The sequence below is a fragment of the Camelina sativa genome, chromosome 7 (genome assembly GCF_000633955.1).
Source record: "Camelina sativa cultivar DH55 chromosome 7, Cs, whole genome shotgun sequence".
NCBI classification, from domain to species: domain Eukaryota; kingdom Viridiplantae; phylum Streptophyta; class Magnoliopsida; order Brassicales; family Brassicaceae; genus Camelina; species Camelina sativa.
Window position 1 is genome coordinate 26017557 of NC_025691.1, and position 18636 is coordinate 26036192.

At 34.9% G+C, this 18636-nt stretch overlaps 5 protein-coding genes and 1 pseudogene across 6 annotated transcripts; all 6 read right to left on the reverse strand.

Annotated features, from left to right (window-relative positions):
• On the reverse strand, positions 6198-7961 carry LOC104704948 (putative F-box/LRR-repeat protein At5g38386). The gene is made up of 4 exons (XM_019227150.1): positions 7032-7961; positions 6899-6955; positions 6613-6756; positions 6198-6527 (listed from the first exon to the last, which is right to left on the reverse strand). The coding sequence occupies exons 1-4, from the start codon at positions 7959-7961 to the stop codon at positions 6198-6200; spliced, it is 1461 nt and encodes a 486-aa protein (XP_019082695.1).
• LOC104702632 (heme-binding protein 2) lies at positions 8652-9596 on the reverse strand. Its single transcript, XM_010418524.2, has 3 exons — positions 9261-9596; positions 9137-9166; positions 8652-9104 (listed from the first exon to the last, which is right to left on the reverse strand). The coding sequence occupies exons 1-3, from the start codon at positions 9521-9523 to the stop codon at positions 8699-8701; spliced, it is 699 nt and encodes a 232-aa protein (XP_010416826.1). The 5' UTR covers positions 9524-9596; the 3' UTR covers positions 8652-8698.
• On the reverse strand, positions 9906-10994 carry LOC104702633 (annotated as a pseudogene).
• LOC104702634 (solanesyl diphosphate synthase 1) lies at positions 11378-13725 on the reverse strand. Of its 2 annotated transcripts, XM_010418526.2 has the most exons (7): positions 13460-13724; positions 13165-13335; positions 12806-12930; positions 12589-12716; positions 12393-12496; positions 12179-12306; positions 11378-12095 (listed from the first exon to the last, which is right to left on the reverse strand). In XM_010418526.2, the coding sequence occupies exons 2-7, from the start codon at positions 13328-13330 to the stop codon at positions 11547-11549; spliced, it is 1200 nt and encodes a 399-aa protein (XP_010416828.1). In that variant the 5' UTR covers positions 13331-13335; positions 13460-13724; the 3' UTR covers positions 11378-11546. The 2 variants fall into 2 exon arrangements, with proteins under 2 accessions (XP_010416828.1, XP_010416827.1); XM_010418525.2 differs by having other exon boundaries at positions 13165-13725.
• On the reverse strand, positions 14232-15001 carry LOC104702635 (glucan endo-1,3-beta-glucosidase-like). The gene is made up of 4 exons (XM_010418528.2): positions 14873-15001; positions 14691-14719; positions 14365-14602; positions 14232-14265 (listed from the first exon to the last, which is right to left on the reverse strand). The coding sequence occupies exons 1-4, from the start codon at positions 14925-14927 to the stop codon at positions 14234-14236; spliced, it is 354 nt and encodes a 117-aa protein (XP_010416830.1). The 5' UTR covers positions 14928-15001; the 3' UTR covers positions 14232-14233.
• On the reverse strand, positions 15795-18528 carry LOC104702636 (receptor-like serine/threonine-protein kinase At1g78530). The gene is made up of 7 exons (XM_010418530.1): positions 18200-18528; positions 18035-18107; positions 17245-17430; positions 16793-17140; positions 16439-16696; positions 16193-16326; positions 15795-16103 (listed from the first exon to the last, which is right to left on the reverse strand). Exons 3-7 carry the CDS (start codon positions 17378-17380, stop codon positions 15906-15908), a joined length of 1074 nt encoding a protein of 357 aa, XP_010416832.1. The 5' UTR covers positions 17381-17430; positions 18035-18107; positions 18200-18528; the 3' UTR covers positions 15795-15905.

The following is an 18636-nucleotide window of genomic DNA, read 5'->3' on the forward strand; positions in this document are numbered from 1 at the left end:
CTCCATACCGTTTTTTCTTAGCATAGTTAGATTTCTGATGTGGAGGATTCATTAATATGACAACTACAGAGCATACTTTCATACTAGCATGGTAGAAGACAACGTTATGGCGTATTACCTTTCTTGAAGAGAAAAGCTAGAGTTTAGACTGTCATGGCTCTGATACCACAATTACACACACATAGTGGTACAACCACTTAGGAAGTTTTTAGGATCAATGCTAAGTGTTTAGGAAGTATTTGGAAAATAAAAAGATCTTACAATGCCGTACGAACAAACAGTTCAAAATCTAAAGCTAAATCAATTATTTCTCTTTTGGGTATCGATATCAATAATAGTATTGATTATCAGGACAATATTTTGCCTCCATCGTCGACATATGTTATTTATTATTTGCTACATACACTTTTACATCGTTAGTGATCTGTAACATAAATATATAGTGACTAAGTACAGTTTTTTTTTTTTTTTTTTTNTCAATGTATCATGGAGGGCAAAGTGTTTTGAAAAAAAGAGTCGTCGAGATAAATAAACAAAGAAATATTTTAGAGCGGAAAGAATTTTATGAATGTTCGTTGGCTGATATAATCATTATTTTCGTATTCCCCAATAATCATTATAAACAGGACAATAAGTTTTGTTAATAATCATAGTTTTTAGTTTCTATACTCAGAAAAGGTGCGTATCCACTTGAAAACCTAAAAAACCGATAAGCTTCTTTAAAAAAAAAAAAACAATCAAAAATAACTAAATAAATGATTTACCTCCGCTATCTAATAATGTATTCATCACCCTTTTGGTGATTATAACTTCTCATGAAACTGATGAAAGTATTGACGTGAAAAAGGTCCCATATTCAACACCGACCCATGACGTCGTCAAGCGGTACGTACGATGAATCTAGTTAGACTAAATAATTCCTTCTTTATATGTCCTTCAATGTTCGTAACAAATAACGATCTCTAGATTTAAGATTTGTTTTGATTCTTGTTAGTTGTTAGTTACCAGCAATTTCAGAGAAGAGACGTACGGTATGGCTTGGAATGGATCCGAGTGTTTCTCTCTGTCACCACATAAAAAAAAAATTATATATAATAAGTGTACCACCAAGTGTTATCGGTTCAACCTGTTATTTCAGTGCTACCAAACTTAAATTAAAGTCCAGAGTGCTACGTTTACAGGATGGAAATTTACGTTTTTGGATCCGTCACACAAGTATTATCAAAAGGATACGGACCTTTTCTGAGGGTAGAACACTATAAGATCATGTAAGTAAGTAAGTAACCACATAAAATTAGACTTGTGGTCCACAAATCTTGAAGACAACTAACAAAATCGTACAAATATTTTTTGCCATTCATACAACGGAAATATACCATTGTGGTGTAGTCCATGGATCGACGATGGCAGATTTGTTCGAACGTATTAATTAGTTATGTGACAATTATTTAATGGTACATTTTAAAGTTTCATAAGTTCTTAATTTCAAATTTGATTGAAAATAAATAAAATTAATTCATATTAATATTTTAAGTTGCTTCTTTTCAATGTGAAATTTCTACCTAACATACATATATGATGACTTATAAGATATATACACAATTACGCATAATGGGAAAGAATAAAAGATATTGCATAAAAGCGACAAGTGTTTTTTTCTTTTATGATAAAATTTGACAAACCACAAGTGTCACTAAATAGTTGCGGGGCAGTTGTCACTGTCAACGAATCAACAATCTCGTCGTGGGTTGCATTCTTGAGTCTCTTGTTATTCCACGTCGACATATCCGTTACTCCTCTCTGATTTTTCGTGTTCATACTTTTTTTTATGCTTCTAATAATTCAGAACAAATAGTCGAGTATTATACAAAGATAAATTAAATAGCTATTAAAAAATATATTAATTATATAAATATGCATTAAATAAATAATAACTAGAAAAAGTAGAAAATGAATAGGACTAGAGGAAGTATTTGAACATTATTATCTACTCGTGTTTCTATTTAGGATCAGCAACCGCTAGAAACTAGAAAGTATATTAACATGCGTCGATAATGGCCGATCATAGTTTTAAGTTTTCGTAGTGAGAAGTGGCATAACACATAGTATCAACTCTCTAACTTTTCATCATCCATAATTAGAGAGAATTACTAAGACGCCTTGTTCATATTTACAATTTGTGAACATATATAATCAATTGGTAGGCATAGAAAACAATAATCATTAAATATGTCTATTATTGAGCGTAGAAAGCTATAGATTGATACTATAATCGACTATAGTTGATAAACGTATCTAACGAATAAATTTCTTTTTTATAAGATACGTTTTGAGGGTATAACCAAAAAGGATATGTTGAAGGTGAAGGGTACATGAAATGCCACGTAAGAGGCTATTCGAGGAGAGAAAAAGTATATGAAAGAACTCAGAGCTTCGTATGTAGGTTCCTCGCATGTCCACCCCTTTTAAAGTTTGATGTGAACTAAATAATGTTAGATTCCTTACCAAAAATAATAATGTTTAGCTTTTCACTATTCAATAACGACTAACATTAATAGTATTATTATTACTATTATATATTCGATGTAAATAAAAAAAATTTTGTACAGACGTAAGCGATTGGATGGCCATCGAACGACAGCCTGCGAAGCAAGACCCGACAAGTACGGACACAACAAAAATATATATGGGTTTTTTTATTTTACTTTTTGTTGTGGTTAAACCCCGTATGAAAAAAAATGAAAAAAAAAGAAAAAGAAAAAAGAAACACATTAATTTCAGTATATAGCCAAAACAAAACTATTTGTTCGGTTCATTTATATTTTTTCGTTTCATAATATAAGATATTTTATAGAATTTTTTATAATATATGATGTTTTTAAATTTCAATACAATTTTTAGATTAGTTTAATACTTTAAATATACAGTTTTACTTACGATTGGTTAGACTTTTTAAAAATAATTATTTATTATTATTTTTTTTCCTCAAATAATTATTTTTTAATCTATGTATTTTTACTTAAAATATATTATATTTTGTAACAGAAAGAGTATTTCTTTAACCGAACGATTTAGACTACAAAGATACCAAACCAAAGTTTGTTATCTTGTTTGTTTAATAAACTAAAGTGGTTAGATTGTCATAAACTAGATTACTACTTTATAATTTATCGAGATGGTTTTTTTTTAATGGTGCGTGAGAAAATGTGGAAAGAACAAAAAAAGGATTTATTGTGCCCTACTTTTGATTTTTTTGTTCCTTTTTTTTTGTTTGGAACGGATAATTTACACTTTTGTCATGTATTAACCGTTTAGTTTCGGATTCACGAATATACATTCAGTGCCACGCCAAGGTGTATAGTGGCTTGAGGCGAATTTTAAAAATATAGCTTTCATATATTCTACTTTTGAGAGAAAAAAAAGAAGAAGAAGATTACGTTTATATTAAAAAAGAAGTAAATGTGGGTGGCTCTCTAAATGCCCTTAAACAATAACATGAGAATGGCTATATATGGATCAATTCTTTAACCCAAAACTTCGAGGTTCCAAGGATATACATGCTTTGGCTCCAAATTTTGATGTTATATATGTAAGGAAAAGAAAAATAATGATGGTCTTGATTTTTTAATACACTAAAGTCTGAACATCGTGAAAATATCCCACAAAAGAAAATTACAGGAAATATTTCATGTGGGGGAGGAAAAAAAAATATGTATGGACAATATATATCTAAGGGTGGTTTCAAGTGGTTTCGACATTTTGGGGTGTCTGGTTGCTTTAATTATGTGGGTGATGTCGGACCAAAAATGACACTCCAGATGCAACCCCATTGGTTAAACTTTATTCTGATATTTTTGTGTCTTTTGCAATTTTTTATTTACTATTCCGAGAAAAACTATTACTTTCTGTAAGTAGAAAATCCTACAGTAATAGACGCTCATATTCAACTCGTTCGCAGAATCCACCACAGGGATGGGTCAAATGCAACTATGATGGTATTGGCAAGGAACATCGTTCAACGGCCGCTTGGTTGATTCGAAATGAACATGGTACTTTTTGTGAGGCAAGCCAAGCAATATATACTGCTGTTACATCTGTCTTGGAAGCTGAATGTCAAAATCTTATTTTTGCCATAAAACAATCCTGGCTAAGTGGTTATAGCAAAGTCATTTTCGAAGGAGATTGCCAGGTTTTGGTCAAGATACTTAATAATGGAAGTACAAGATTTGATATTCACAACTGGATTCAAGAAATAAAGGGATGGGCAACGCGTTTTGAATCAGCAACTTTCAAATGAACAACAAGACAGACAAACAACATTGCTGACATACCGGCCAAAGATCAAAGACAAAAATCTTCTGATTTTAATTTTCACTTAGAAATTCCCTTTTGTATTCGTTCTGCTTTTCATTCTGTAAACAACTATTCCCATTAATCTAAATATTAAGTGTTAAAAAAAAAAAAAAAACCCTACAGCGGTTGTTAAATAGAAAGAAGAAAAAAAACACTGCAACGTACTCCAACGATTTGGAATGAAGCACGAACCCTTAACATAGCATTGCAGAACGACGGGGCCTATCACCTATGTTGGGGATATTTGGCTATATAGATGTTATAATTAACGTTTCTTCGTTTATCTTAATACGATAAGAATAACGGGTTGTTCTTATATATAATCAATTGTTCTGTTCCTCAGTTTGATTTATGATTCTTGTTTTAAAACTTTCATTGGTATACTTTTCTTAAATATTTATATTTTTGTGTTTCAAGAAGAGCCCTCTATTTTCCTTTCAAATAAATAGATAAATAAGCATCACAATATATAGAAGAGAAAAAACTTCAATGTCAAAAATTGGGATACATGACTAAAACATGGCCCAACCACAAAAATACTATCAATTGGCAACACAAACGATCACAACCTAATTTAGTTTATAACATTGTATGTGATTTTTGTTTTTAGAAAGAAACGGGTCGCACCAAGTTTTTTTTCCGAAATCGTCAAAGGTCTTGATCATATTAGATCCAACGGTGGAGAGAACAGAGAGATGTTTTACAAAAATAAAGAAGAATGGTACAAAAGAAAAGGATCCCACATTCAGACATGTTTCTTATCAACTGGCTTTGAGACACGTGGAGATTGTCTACATGCCACGTCCCTATATTCCTACAGCTTTTTTTTTTTTTTTAATTTGTTCTTAAAAAGTGTGAATTATAACTAAAGAAATTTAAGAAATTAAATTTTATTAACGATCCGTAAATGCTGAAAAGAACACGATCTATTATAGTATAGAAATTGAAATATATAGACAGAGAGTTTTCACTAAATGAAACTTTAGTTTTGCGTAATAGTATAACACAGCGTTGAAGTCTTAATTATTCTTAAATCTATCTTATTAGCGTTTGCAAAAGAAGAAGATAATTATAAGAGTGCATGTGTGTGTGAAATATATATATATATATATATGTTTTATTGAAGTGTCATTTTCAAACCTTTTTGCATTATGACATTTCTCACCAAATTTTGAAAAACTCTGTGGGATATCTGTCTCTTTATAACAAAACAGAAAATCTTACAGTCTTTACTCTCTCATTCTCATGTTAACATCAAATATTTTTAGAACTTGATTATTTATATAGACATCCTTAAAAGATCTTTAGAACCTACAAGAAATCAAAACAAATTTTGACACCAAAAAACCCTGAAATTAAGTTTTTTTTTAGTTAATCCTATATATATATAGAAGGAATAAATGTATGTGCAAAACAATTTATTTTTTTTGTATTTGTTATAATTGTTTATGAAATATTTTGTGGACCAATCCTTAAAAAACTTTTACTTTTGGTTAAACAAATTCGCATTTCCATCGAGTGCATATGAGCCAAGTGATGTCCGAAGGAGCTTATATGTTGTTATACATGAGGTTGAAACAACTATATTTTTTTTTCCTACCAACTTCCAATTCTTAATTTCAGATACAAAATTTTCAACATTCTTGAATTGTATGTTTCTCAGGTTGAATCATCGTGATTATGACAGAAAAGAAGATTCTGAAAGGCATTACCAACCGCAACCGGGAAACGAAATGAAACCGACAAGTCCCTTGAATCCAAGCTTTTAGATCCCATAAACCTACTCGGAGCTGCTTTTGATCAACTTTTGTATTTAGAGGCTTCATGGTGGAGTCCAGTCCACTTTATTTCTTATACAAGTTACCACTCACTAGGAGCTGGACATTGCAACTGTATAACTTGTTGTAGAGTTCCATCTTCTCAATGATGACTTCGAACGCTTCGGGGTCTCTGAGCTGTGTAGGACCATTCCCTTCCATAAAGATCTTTACCTCTTTCAAACACGGAAAATAGTCCAAGAAATGCTTTATCATGTGCATCTCGTTGACTCTTCCTTGAAACGCTTTGATCTGTAACACTTTTACTGGACAAGATGTGAGTGACTGACCCTTATCCTCTCGAGAAACGCAGTCACAAGCATCCCCGCATTTATATGTAACTTGGTGCAAGAGACCCTGGAAGCATAAAGGAGAGAATTTAGAGATTCAAAGTATGACCTCTTATTGTTTGTACACGTTCGAAAATGAGTTGTTTTTGTACCTCAATGACTAGAGTTTCTAAATGCGGACAGTTACTTATAAGAACTGGCAATGCTTGCCATCCTCGACTTGCGTCACGCTTAATAGTTAACGATTTGAGGTTGTTGAAAATTGGCATTATTGATTCACAGCATAGAGAAAGCACCTGATAAACAAGAAAAGCCACAATTAGAGATTTTGCAGTTAAATGTTTGAAAACAAGACCTTTAAAAACAACCATGACCGCCATGGTACATGAACGTAGACAGAAAAGATATTACAAGAGAGAGCAAATAAGAAGAACTGACCTCGAGAGTCTCGCCAGACAAGTCCAGATACCGAACATTTCGTATGGCATTCATCAGCTTCCCCAAATTTGTAAATCGGGATAAAAAAACCCTCGATAATAGGTAAATGATCATTGTTTGGCGCTGCTCTTGCTTCCATAACTTCATAACGAGTTGCAAAAAGTCTGATTTGGGCTTCAGATAAGTTTTCCATTTTAACTAGGGTGTAGTCATTGGGAACAAAACCAGTGTAAGAGAAGTAAATAAGACTAGGTGTATCAAATGAATAAGGGCCAGAACGAAAACTGGTATCGATTGTTAGGCTCTTGAGGCTTGCATTAGATACGTTGATATCCTCCTTTCTCGAGATTATATCAACCAGGACTAATTCCTCCAGCTTAGGCATTGGTAAGAATATGCCTCCAGGCAACCCATCAATATAAAAACCGTCTAATTTCAGCTTAACTAGACTGTTGCTCTGGAAAATTTTTGAAGATAGCAGATACTCATCGTACAAATGCAAACTGATTTTTAGATCAAGTTCGGAAACACCACGGGCTAACACATTACTCATCCAAGCATCCACTAAATATTTTGTATAAACATCGGTACATTTGAGGGAGAATTTCTTAATGGGAGTTTTACCCTGCAGAGCCAATACTCTATTAACAAAATTCTGGAACCTCCGTCGAGTTATGTCAGAATGACGCTTACCGGGATGAAGAAAGGCAGAGTCATCAATGTCAAGGTTAGGGACAAATGCAAACAGATTGCGCCACCTCTTGGAGATTACTGATGTCAAGGCAGCCTCCTTTGTGGTAAGGAAGGACAAGACATGACAAAGAAGCTCGTCAGGGAGAATGCTAAGACAATCCTGATGATCTCGTCTGTTCTTACAATCTTCATCAATAGGTTGTGAGACATGACAAAGAAGCTCGTCTGGGAGAATATTGCTAACAACCTCTTGTTCAATAGGTTGTTGTATCTGCCTATCTTGATCTCGTATGCTCTTACAATCTTTCTTCAGGTGTCCAAGCTTTCCGCAAGAATAACAAGTACTGCAAATTTCTTTCTCTCCAATCATAGCCCTTTGATGACGACTCCACTGAATCTTGTGCAAGATACTCAAGTTTCGAATACCCTAAAACTCGACAAGCTATCTTGGATAATACGACTCCAATTTTGTCGTATTTTATTAGGTTTAGCCATTGTCTTTTAGCTTAATAATCTCTTTTGGGTAAAATTCATTATATGTAACCTTAACAAACCCATTAACATTTTTGGGGCCAAATATGATTTATGGCCCAAAGCCCTTCTCAATTTAACACACCAAAAAAAAAAACACGTCATCTGCTTCCTCCTTTACGATCTGGACGCTTCTCCTCTTCCCACGCTATAGCTTCTTTCTTTTATTATACTGTATCTTTTATCTTCTTCACCTTTCTTACTAATCAAAGATTGAATTCCAACACTTTGCACGAAAGCAGACAAATCTCAAAACATACATAGATTACCAAATAGCTCCCACTACAGAGAGAGACACAGAGACACAGAGATAATACCCAGTAAATGGCAGAGGGTAAGTCCCAAGCTTTCAGTTCCACAAGACAAATATGCTTTCAAGAACGAGGCCGCGAAGACGGTGGACTCGAGTCTTGTTTGTGATATTGATGCTGTTGGTTCAATTTTATCCGGTTCATTAAATTTACTGGTTTAATTTTAGTAAACCGGGATAGGTTGAGTTAGAGGGAAAAAAAAAAAAAAGGCAAGAGAGAAGAACTCAAACTTGACCGACGAATAATAGCAAAGATATAAGTTTTTTCACTGAGTAACGATATTGACAATTTCTTCATCGTCCATTTCAAACGGAAACCAAATCTCATTGACCCGACGATCCCACTGGAACGGCCAGCTAAATTGCGCTACCGTGTAGGCCCAGTTCGATCCGGTTTCTCTGCTTTTCTCTATTGCCTTGGCCCATACGGTACCTTGTAGGCTCGCCTCCAGCTCCGCCACTTTATTTCCAATAGTGTGATCCGCCACGTATCCACCAAATTGCTTCACCGCCGCATACGTCGGATCCCATCTCTGTACGTGGAGATTGTTCACCGGAGGTGGTGGATCAGGTTGGTATTCCTTGGGAACGAAGAAAGAGACCATGAAGGTACTCAAGTTCTGAGAGACTTGTGTGATATAAGGAAGTATCCTCTCTATCCTCTGGTGATATAAGGAAGTATCCTCTCTATCCTCTGGTGATACTCGTTATTCCCGCTCATGTAATCTGACAATCTGCATACACAAGAGATCAAAGCAACGCGTTTTGAATTCCGATTAATATTAGGAATTAAAATGATTAATTTAGGAACTAAAATGAAGAACATACTCGTTCCAACCGGTTCCTGAAGCCTCGTTAAGAGAGGAACCCTGAATTGGTTCGGTAGAAATCCAAACAGTGGCGTTGTAGCGGTGAATCTCGTAGCCATTACCGGCGTAGACCAACTCGTAACTCGGACACTCTACTCGGATGCACGACGGCGGGATCGTCCCAACTTGTCCGGGTTGGGAACGCGAGTCGATAAAGTCTGAACCGCCGGAGAGAAGGCTTAAGAGGAACGAGAGCTTAAAGATGCTCAAAGCTGCTTCCATGGCAAATCCTTTCTTTGTTACGGACTTACGGCCATGCAACGTTACAGAATAAAGGTTTTATACACTTAATCAAAAAAAAAAAAATGTAACAGATAAGGTTTGGGTTTGTGGTTCATCTTAGGATAGGATTAAGTTGCATTATAAACACATGATTTAATACAACATTTTTGCCGACAGAAAACAAATTGCATTAAAAACACCAAAAGTGGCATGAATTAAATTAGCCATTTAGTTTATATTTTCCGATATTTTTTTTCATGGTTACGATCATATTTTTTTTTAGAAACTGAAACTAAAGTATAACCATTACAATTTAGTTAATTTGTGAAAATTTCATTTTAGTTTCCATTATAAGCTTTTTGGTTACATTTTTTTTCCCACCTTTAATTACTAATATTCTTTGGTAGGGAGAAAATGAAAACCAAAAGAACAATATTAATAAATAACCAGAAATATTTATGAAACGGGTTAAACCAGAGGCTGCTATTACAGTCTCGGTTCTAAACCACCTCTTCTAATCCGATTGTGAGGATGTAACATGATTTATTCATTTACATAGTAAACGGAACCAAGATCTCATTAACCCTAGCTGTGGTTTGGGACGGCGGGTTATAATCAGCCACCAAATACGCCGGTGACTTTCCTTTGCTCTTCTCGATAGGCAAAACCCATTGAGTGCCCTTGAGACTATCCATTAGAGCCGCAGCTTCTACCTTGGCTACATTGTCAGACACGTACCCACCTAACTGCCTTACGGCTACGTAGGTTGGTTTCCATGTTTGCACGTGGAGGTCATCGGCCTGAGGTGGGTTCTGTTGGTTCTTTTTAGGAATGTAGAAGGAGACTGTTTAGACTGATTGTCCTGGTGTTGCTTGTGTGATCACCGGAGATGTCATGTTCATCTTCACCTTGTCCTTGTTTTGACCTTGTATGTAACTAAATAATCTGCAACACCAAAACAAAATCAGTTTCGGTTTCACTAGTAGTTTACAAAAATTACTCGCATTCTGTTTATGATATGTAGAAACCCGAAAAAAAATAAATCTTATTCGGTTAATTATTCAATTTTAGGTTTGTTTCTTTTCTAATATTGTGGAGTAACTTAAATCAGATTAGATTAGAGACACCTATATATAACAAAGTCACAAAGATTATATTAGATTGATAAGTTACCGTTGGAAACCGGTTTTGGTGGCTTGAGTCATGGATTTTGCAGAGATAGGACTAGTGGACATCCATACCGCAGTGTCATACATGCGGATCTCATAGGCGTATCCTGCCTCTACCAATTTATAGGTGGGGCACTCGTAGTGGTCACATGTTCCCGGACGCATCCCATTAGATGGATTCCATGGTGCGGGAGCCTGGGCACATGATACAACCACGACTAGGCCGAGGCAAACAGATAGCTTTAAAATGCTGAAACCGGTTTCCATGATTGAATATAATATTTAAATGAATATATTCTGGTTTTGTTTAGATTACTAATTGGAATGTCTTGTGTAATGGAGAGTATTTATATCTAGATAGATTTTTGTGCAATGAGATGATAAGAATAGATTACAAGTTATTAATAATACATTTGACTAGTTAAACTTAGAACAAGTTTGACCTCTAATTTGGCAAAGACTATTATGAAATGCTTTGAGGGATTGAAAATGGATTTCGATAAATGTTTTTGTCAAGTTTAGCAAAGATTTGCGTCAGCAAAATTTATATACCAGAAACAAATTAGGACTTCTATTTCTTTTTGTTTAAAGGCACAACAAATTAGGATTTCCATTTTTTTTTTAAGGCGCAATTATTAATTGAATGAGTAAAATTGAAATTGTAAAGATGAATAGGAGTGTTCAAGATGAATAATGTAATGGTCAATTTTGCTACATATAGAAACATCAACGATTTTCACCACGTTACACTCTCTGTATATGGCAGCCAAATCATCATTTGTGTGTGTTTTACTGTACTACTATAAGTCTATAATAAGCATGTCTCTCAATCTTTCTAACTTCTTTTGGAAAAGCTAATCAATTCTTTCGAGATTATACATCACCATTTGTTCTAGAGCTGACCTAAAGCCACTTGGAGGCAGGCACTGCAGATTCTTTATCGCGTCATCAGCTTTCTCCCTAGCCAACTCTTGTGCTCTCCTGATTCCCCCACCTTCACTCACCAATCCAATAGCTTCTTCCAGTGAACCCACCTCACAAAACTCAGACTCAATGATCTCTCTCAGCCTTGGCTCCTTCTCCAGAGCAAAAATCACAGGAGCGGTTAAGTTACCTTTAGCCAAATCACTCCCTGCTGGCTTCCCAAGCTGCTCTGTAGACTGAGTGAAGTCCAATATGTCATCAACTACCTGGAAAGAGAGGCCGAGATTCTTCCCAAACTCATACATTTGCTCTGTCACATTGTTCTCGACTCTGCTGAAGATGGCAGCTCCTTTGGTGCTTGCAGCCACTAAAGATGCTGTCTTGTAAAAACTCTTGAGTAAGTAGTCTTCGAGCTTAGTATCAACGTCAAATAAACTCGACGCCTGTTTTATCTCTCCGCTTGCAAAGTCTTTAATTACCTGAAAGCATAAGTTTGGGGCATGGCATTATATTCAGTGAGATGTGATTTAGAGCATAACCTCATAAAAGATAAATCATGTACCTGACTGATGAGCTTAATAACTTCAAGATTCTCAAGATTTGCCAAGTACCATGATGCTTGAGCAAACATGAAATCACCAGCTAACACTGCTACTCTTGTACCGAAAAGCTCGTGAACTGTTTCCTTTCCTGCAATTACACAGAGAGTTTAAACCAAACTAAACATCTTCAAGAGTTAAGAGATAGAATCATCATAAACCAAGAATGAAACTCACCTCTACGCATATCACTCTCATCTAACACATCGTCGTGTATCAAGCTTGCCGTGTGAATCATCTCAATGATCTCACCCAAACGCCGGTGTTCAGTTGTAAGTTCCCTGCATCAAAGACACAATCTGAATATGATCATTTCACGCAAAGGATGGGATGAATCAAATGAATACAAGAAAAAACTCTAGAGATTACTTACTTGAGGCCAGCCAACTCTGCTGTGGCACGTGAGACAAGGAATACTAAACCTGGTCTCATTCTTTTACCACCAGCTCCAAATATCTGCTCAGCCGCAGATATCAAAACCGGGTTTTCTGCACCAACAATCTAATAAAGAAGGATACTGTTTAGATCCCTAGTGCAATAGAAGAAGACAATGCCAAAAAAAAAAAGAGTTTCTTGTGATGGATACTAACCGATAAAAGATTGTCATTCAAAGTCTGCAGATCATCAGCTACTACCTCAAACAGATTTGTCAATGAAATTGGCTGTTTTGGTTCTGGCTTCAAATCAAAAGTCACTGTTTGAGCTTGACCAATACCTACAGGATCTCACGAGGCATAAGCATAAAACTCCACAGATTCTTAAATAAAAATCTATAACTATCTACAGAACACTTCTACGAGACAATCAATTCATAGCAATAAACCCAATTCAAGATTTGAAATTGAGACCAGAATAAGGGACAAGAACACAACTCAAACTAAATCCAACCTTAAAGCAACCAATCACATGGAACCAAAAAAGTTTTTAAGACAAAGAGAGAATCATATACCATTGAGCAAAGAGATCTCCTTTGGTTTTGTCGGCACGGCTTTGCAACTCCCAACAAGATTCCCACCGCCATAGTAGCTGCTTCTATTGCTGCTGCTACCAAACTTACAAACAGTCTTGCCAAAAGGAAGAAACTGACGACGGCCGCAACCACATGCCATCATCATCGTACCTAAATCAATGTTTCGAGATGACGTCATCATTCTCACCAAAAAAAAAAAACCCCAGTAAGCTTGAGAACTAACTAATAAGGGGAGGTTACGAAACTAGAGAAGGGGTCTGTAAAAAGATTCAACCTTTAAAAGCAAATTAAAGAAAAAAACTAACTCCTTTTTTTCTCCAACACGGGAGATTGGGTGTATGAAAAAATTACAACAAATTAAAAAAAAAAAAAGGTATACAAAAAATCAAGTGGTTGATTTAGTTGTAGCCGATCGAGTTTATTTTTTATTTATAATATTTGCTTGGGTGGACGAGACAAGCCCACATGAGATTGAGATCATCGATCACTCCGAGGGCGAAAGTGACGAGTGTGTTGTTGTTGTTCTGTTTTCGTTCAATACCAAAGGGGAAGGGAGAGAAGAGGGAAACGATTAGATTAGTCTCCGCTTATCTAATCTGAGGCTGTGATCTCACCACGTGTCACTCATCCAATGGTTTAATCGTCGAATACGTGATTTTTTTTTTCTTCTTTAGAATGCGTTACTTTCTGACGCCAAAAAAGAAAGAAAGAATATTGTACGTTACTTTTCTTGGGTATATTTTCCAATTGTCTACTGTAATTGTGGTGAATGATTCAATTATTGAAGCTTATACTGTAAACAATATGTTTACTTATATAATTAGGTTTGGTTATGATATTGCATACTGAATTGATATCAAATTTTGATAAGTAATGGATACTTTGTTTTTGTTTTTATGATATCAAATTTGATTGTAACAGAAGCAATGATTCAGGATTTAAACATTCGATTTACCATTTGATTAATCAAATTCTGTAAACTTGAATTAAACACCCATAAACATGCTCCTCCTCCTCTGTTTTCTTCTAACAAATGTTTTTTTTCTCCTCATGTGTATTGATAGTAGCAGTTTCCATAGCCTACATATATAATGAAAAAATGAAACTTTAATCTGAATTTTTTTGTTAAAAAAAAAATTGTTTTATATATAAGAAGAGGAAGAGTAAGAGTAAACTTACTAGGATTAGTTATGACGATGAGTCCAGAGTTTTTGAAATTGCAGTTCCAGTAGTTTCTTCCATTAGCTTGGTAATAAAGATTCATGGCGATTGAAGCATGGTTGATGAGGTTACCAGGGGAGTAACATGGACATCCACTCGAGAGAACGCGACAGTCGACATGAGAGCACGCGAAGTTTATGTTATCAAGAAGTGTTGCTTGATCTGAAGAAGGTTTAGCCACACACCAAGTCTTCATCTATAACAACAACTTAGAACAAATTAAACTCACTAAGTAAAAAGAAACCAGATTTGCATTAATTTGATAGTTGGTCTACGCATTTTACCTCTGCGTTGACTTTGGTGAAGTTTCTTTCTGTGAGAAAGAAAAAACATCAAAATGCCACTGTTAAGTAAAATTATTTTACTTCAACATGATGAATCTTAAGGTTTAAGTTAAAAATTTGTGTGGCATTTCATGTAAATTTCTATAAGTAAATAAACTAGGATATGGTTTTAGTGAATTTACCTGAGGAGAGGTAGAGGAAGATGAGGAAAGAAATGCACATCCATGCTTTAGCCATTGTTGGAATTTTGTTTGAGTACTTAGAACTCTTGTACAATCTTTGGTGATATATATAAAAGATGAGCAAGTGAATCAGTGATTACTTTTTTTCCTTTTTATAAGAATAAACTATTAAAAAAAAGAAAAAACAAACTATTGTTTTTGACATGTAATACAAATTAATTAATGTTTACATGCTTTTAAGGTGAATAATCCAGCAATTTGCTTAAATGAAAAGTAACCGTTTTAGCCAAAGTGTCGTTTTATAAACGTACACTTTGGTTTGAAACTCAATCTTAAAAATCTGATGTCAGCTGTTATCGAGAGCTTTTCTTTTGGGTTTAGTGTTTTACCTTGTGTTTTCTGCATGCTTAAAGCTTCTGAAAAATATTTTTGTTTTTCGTCGGTTTTAGGATTTTAAAAACGTATTTCACCATGGTATTCACTTTTTGTATTATATAATGAAAACGTTTCAGAAAAAAAAACTGAGCGTCATTTAGGGTTTGTATTGTATTCCACTTTTGTATTATTTTTTCGTTTTGCTAAGTCAAAAAAAGAAAGAAAAAGAGTCCGCTAATTGTTTCATAAGGTTTAGTGTAGTGAGAACATTTGGGATCTCACCGTCAAATAACGAGACATCAAAACGTGACTTGAGCTGTATATTAGGGGAATTGTTTAGATCCAATGCCCACTTTGTACGAGAATCTTATGAAAAGAATAGTTGATATTAAGCCTTTTTGTGTATAATCCTTTATTCCATGAACAAAAAAAGAGATGAGAAATAAACTTCTATACTATACTATATTAAACTATAGTTTTAGCTTTCCAGTTCAGTTATCAAAGGAAGCGAATCTCGAAGTCTTTTTTTCGTCAGCCAAACTTTATATTGGAACTGAATTATTTGATTATTTCAAGAAATTAACTAATTAAGTTTTCTTACAGAACATTACTCACGTGCTTTGATGCGAGCAAGCAATATTGACACAAGAGACATGCATCAAAAGGAAGAACGTTTGGAAAGCTTGATGTATTCGAGCAATTTGACAACCTCTGCCATAGTCGGTCTAACGATCGGTTCCGGTTCAAGACACATCATCGCTATACCAAACACATCGTTCAACTCTTGTACCGGTGATCCTCTTAGCCGGTTATCTATCACCACCTCTTCTCTTTGGTCTCTTACCACTCCTTTTACCTGAATAGTAAACAATTACAGACGACGTTTTAAAACCAAAGCAGAGTAATAATAACTTGAACAAGGAAAAGAGATAGATAAACTGATACCCAAGTAACAAGCTTTGTTCCTTCTTCGAAAAACTCATCATCTGTTGGTCTTCTTCCAGTTAGAAGCTCCAAAAGAACAACCCCGAAACTGTAAACATCTCCTTTCATTGTCGCTTTACCCGTATCGAAATACTCTGTTTTTTTAAAACACACACATTGAACAAAATTAAAAATCGATCTACCTTCTCTATTGTAGTGGAATGTGAAATTTGAATATGTATATAAAGCAAAATTCGTTGTACAAACCAGGAGCTAAGTATCCAAATGTTCCAGCTACAAACGTCGAAACATGAGTCTTGTCCGGCTCCATCAAAGTGGCTAAACCAAAATCAGAAACCCTAGCTTCCATGTTCTGATCAAGAAGTATGTTACTAGATTTGATGTCTCTATGGATTATGTGAGGGATGCAATCATGATGAAGGTAAGACACCCCTCTAGCCGCTCCAACCGCGAGTTTGTACCTCGATTCCCAATCCAAAACTTTTTTATCTCCTGATTTTTTTCCTGCGAATAAAAAAAAAAACTTGCGGTTGGAGAAACTAGATAAAAACACGTTTTTGTGCTAAATGAATGCTCTGTTAATTTTTTTTTTTGGGGTACCGTGTAGAAAAGAATCCAAGCTTCCATTAGGCATGAGCTCATAGATGAGAAGATTATAATGTGGAGAAGTGAAGTAGCCATGGAGAGTTACAATGTTCCTGTGTTTAATATCAGCCATTGCTTCTAACTCTCTATGAAACCCTCTGTCTCTCTCAGAGGTTCCTCTGTTTAGTCTCTTGACAGCAAAAGTTGTTGAATCATCAATGACTAATCTGTAAACAGTTCCGAATCCTCCAGAACCGAGAATGTCTTTGTTGCTTAGCTTATGTGTCTTCTTCATAAACATGTCGGAGGAAACAGAGTTGAGTAATGGAGATTTGAACATCACCATTTTTCCTCCTCCTTTGACTGCAAGATCATATATAAGAACATGAATCAAAACATAAAAAGAGACGACATGATGTGAAAATTTCACACAGCTAACACAAAAAAAAGCTTTGATTATTGCTTACCTGGGAATCCGTTTTCATAAACAGTGCTTTTTCTTTTCCATCTCTTGTAGAGAAGAAGAGCGATTACGATTTTACCAATGACAAAAGCAACCACAGAGATTGTTATGTAAAAAGTTGTTTCCTTTGCATTAGCCATCGTTTTTCTCTGAACATAAAAGTTGCAAGTTCTTTTCTTTATCTCATCATCTACATTTGAATTAAAAGAAGAGAAGACAACAAAGTTGGTTACGTGAAAACGGAGATAGACAGAAAAAAATGAAGTAGGTTTAGGACCTTTTTTGGTTATCCTCACCAACAATTTGGACACGCCTCACAATAAAAACAATTCATATCTGTATTACTATTACGTATGAAAACGAAATTGATTTGTACGTAAAAATTCATCCGCTTTTGTTGAAAATATTTAATGAGATGTGTAACACTTTATGAAAAAATGTACAAGTACTCGTGAAAGTAGGGTACCTTACCAGCTATTACCTTGTTTTTGTCGTTGACTACATGTGAAGGAACTCAAGAAGATGATCAGTAATAATAATACAAAAAACCCTTGCGAATTGCAATTTTTATTGAGCCGACTTTGCCCTCTAAGATTTTACAATATTTGTGCTCACCAATCTAAAAGCACATCACTAATATATTCAAAAAAAACCATGCAAATTGGTACTCTTTAACATTAAGTCTGATTCAGTTCCCGGCCTCAAATATACTAACTCTATGAGATATATATATAGATGTTAGTTAGTATCTAAAATCAAAACTAGTTGTGCTTAAAACAACATAATTTGAATACCTTAGAAGCTTCAGCTGGTACGATCTGAAACGCTCTTTCTCTCAATGTGTAATCCCCATCAACCGTCTTCGCTCTGTAAATCAAGGGACAAAACTGTAAGGAACTCTAGTCATCAAGGCACTTTGTTAAAAAAGATAGCAGAGAGCCAGAAAAAACTAATCTCACCTGGTGAAAGTAAGCATATGTCCTTTCAATGTTCTGGATCAAATACCTCCTTGAGCTGCCCAGTGGATATACACGGATGGGCTCCCCATGCAGTAAAACCTCTGTGTTCCACTCTTACATCAATCAAAGTTGTATTCGTTAATAGCAATAAAATGATTTAGAGAGATAAGTTTTGACAACATTAGTCTTATAGCTAAATATAACTTTCAGCTATAAAGATAAAGCAAGAGATTAACAGAATTCGCATAGCATAGTTGATCAAGATCTATTTTTATGTCCCACAACCTCATGGAGACTAGAGAAAGGGAAAGCGTTTTTTTTTTTCCAGCTCAAAGTTCTCTCTCCTATAGATTGGAATACTCTATCAGAAAAAGAAGGTTCTTAAGTGATTTACGGAGGATTTGGGGAAGTGCGTCAGATTTTTGGGGACACTTCAA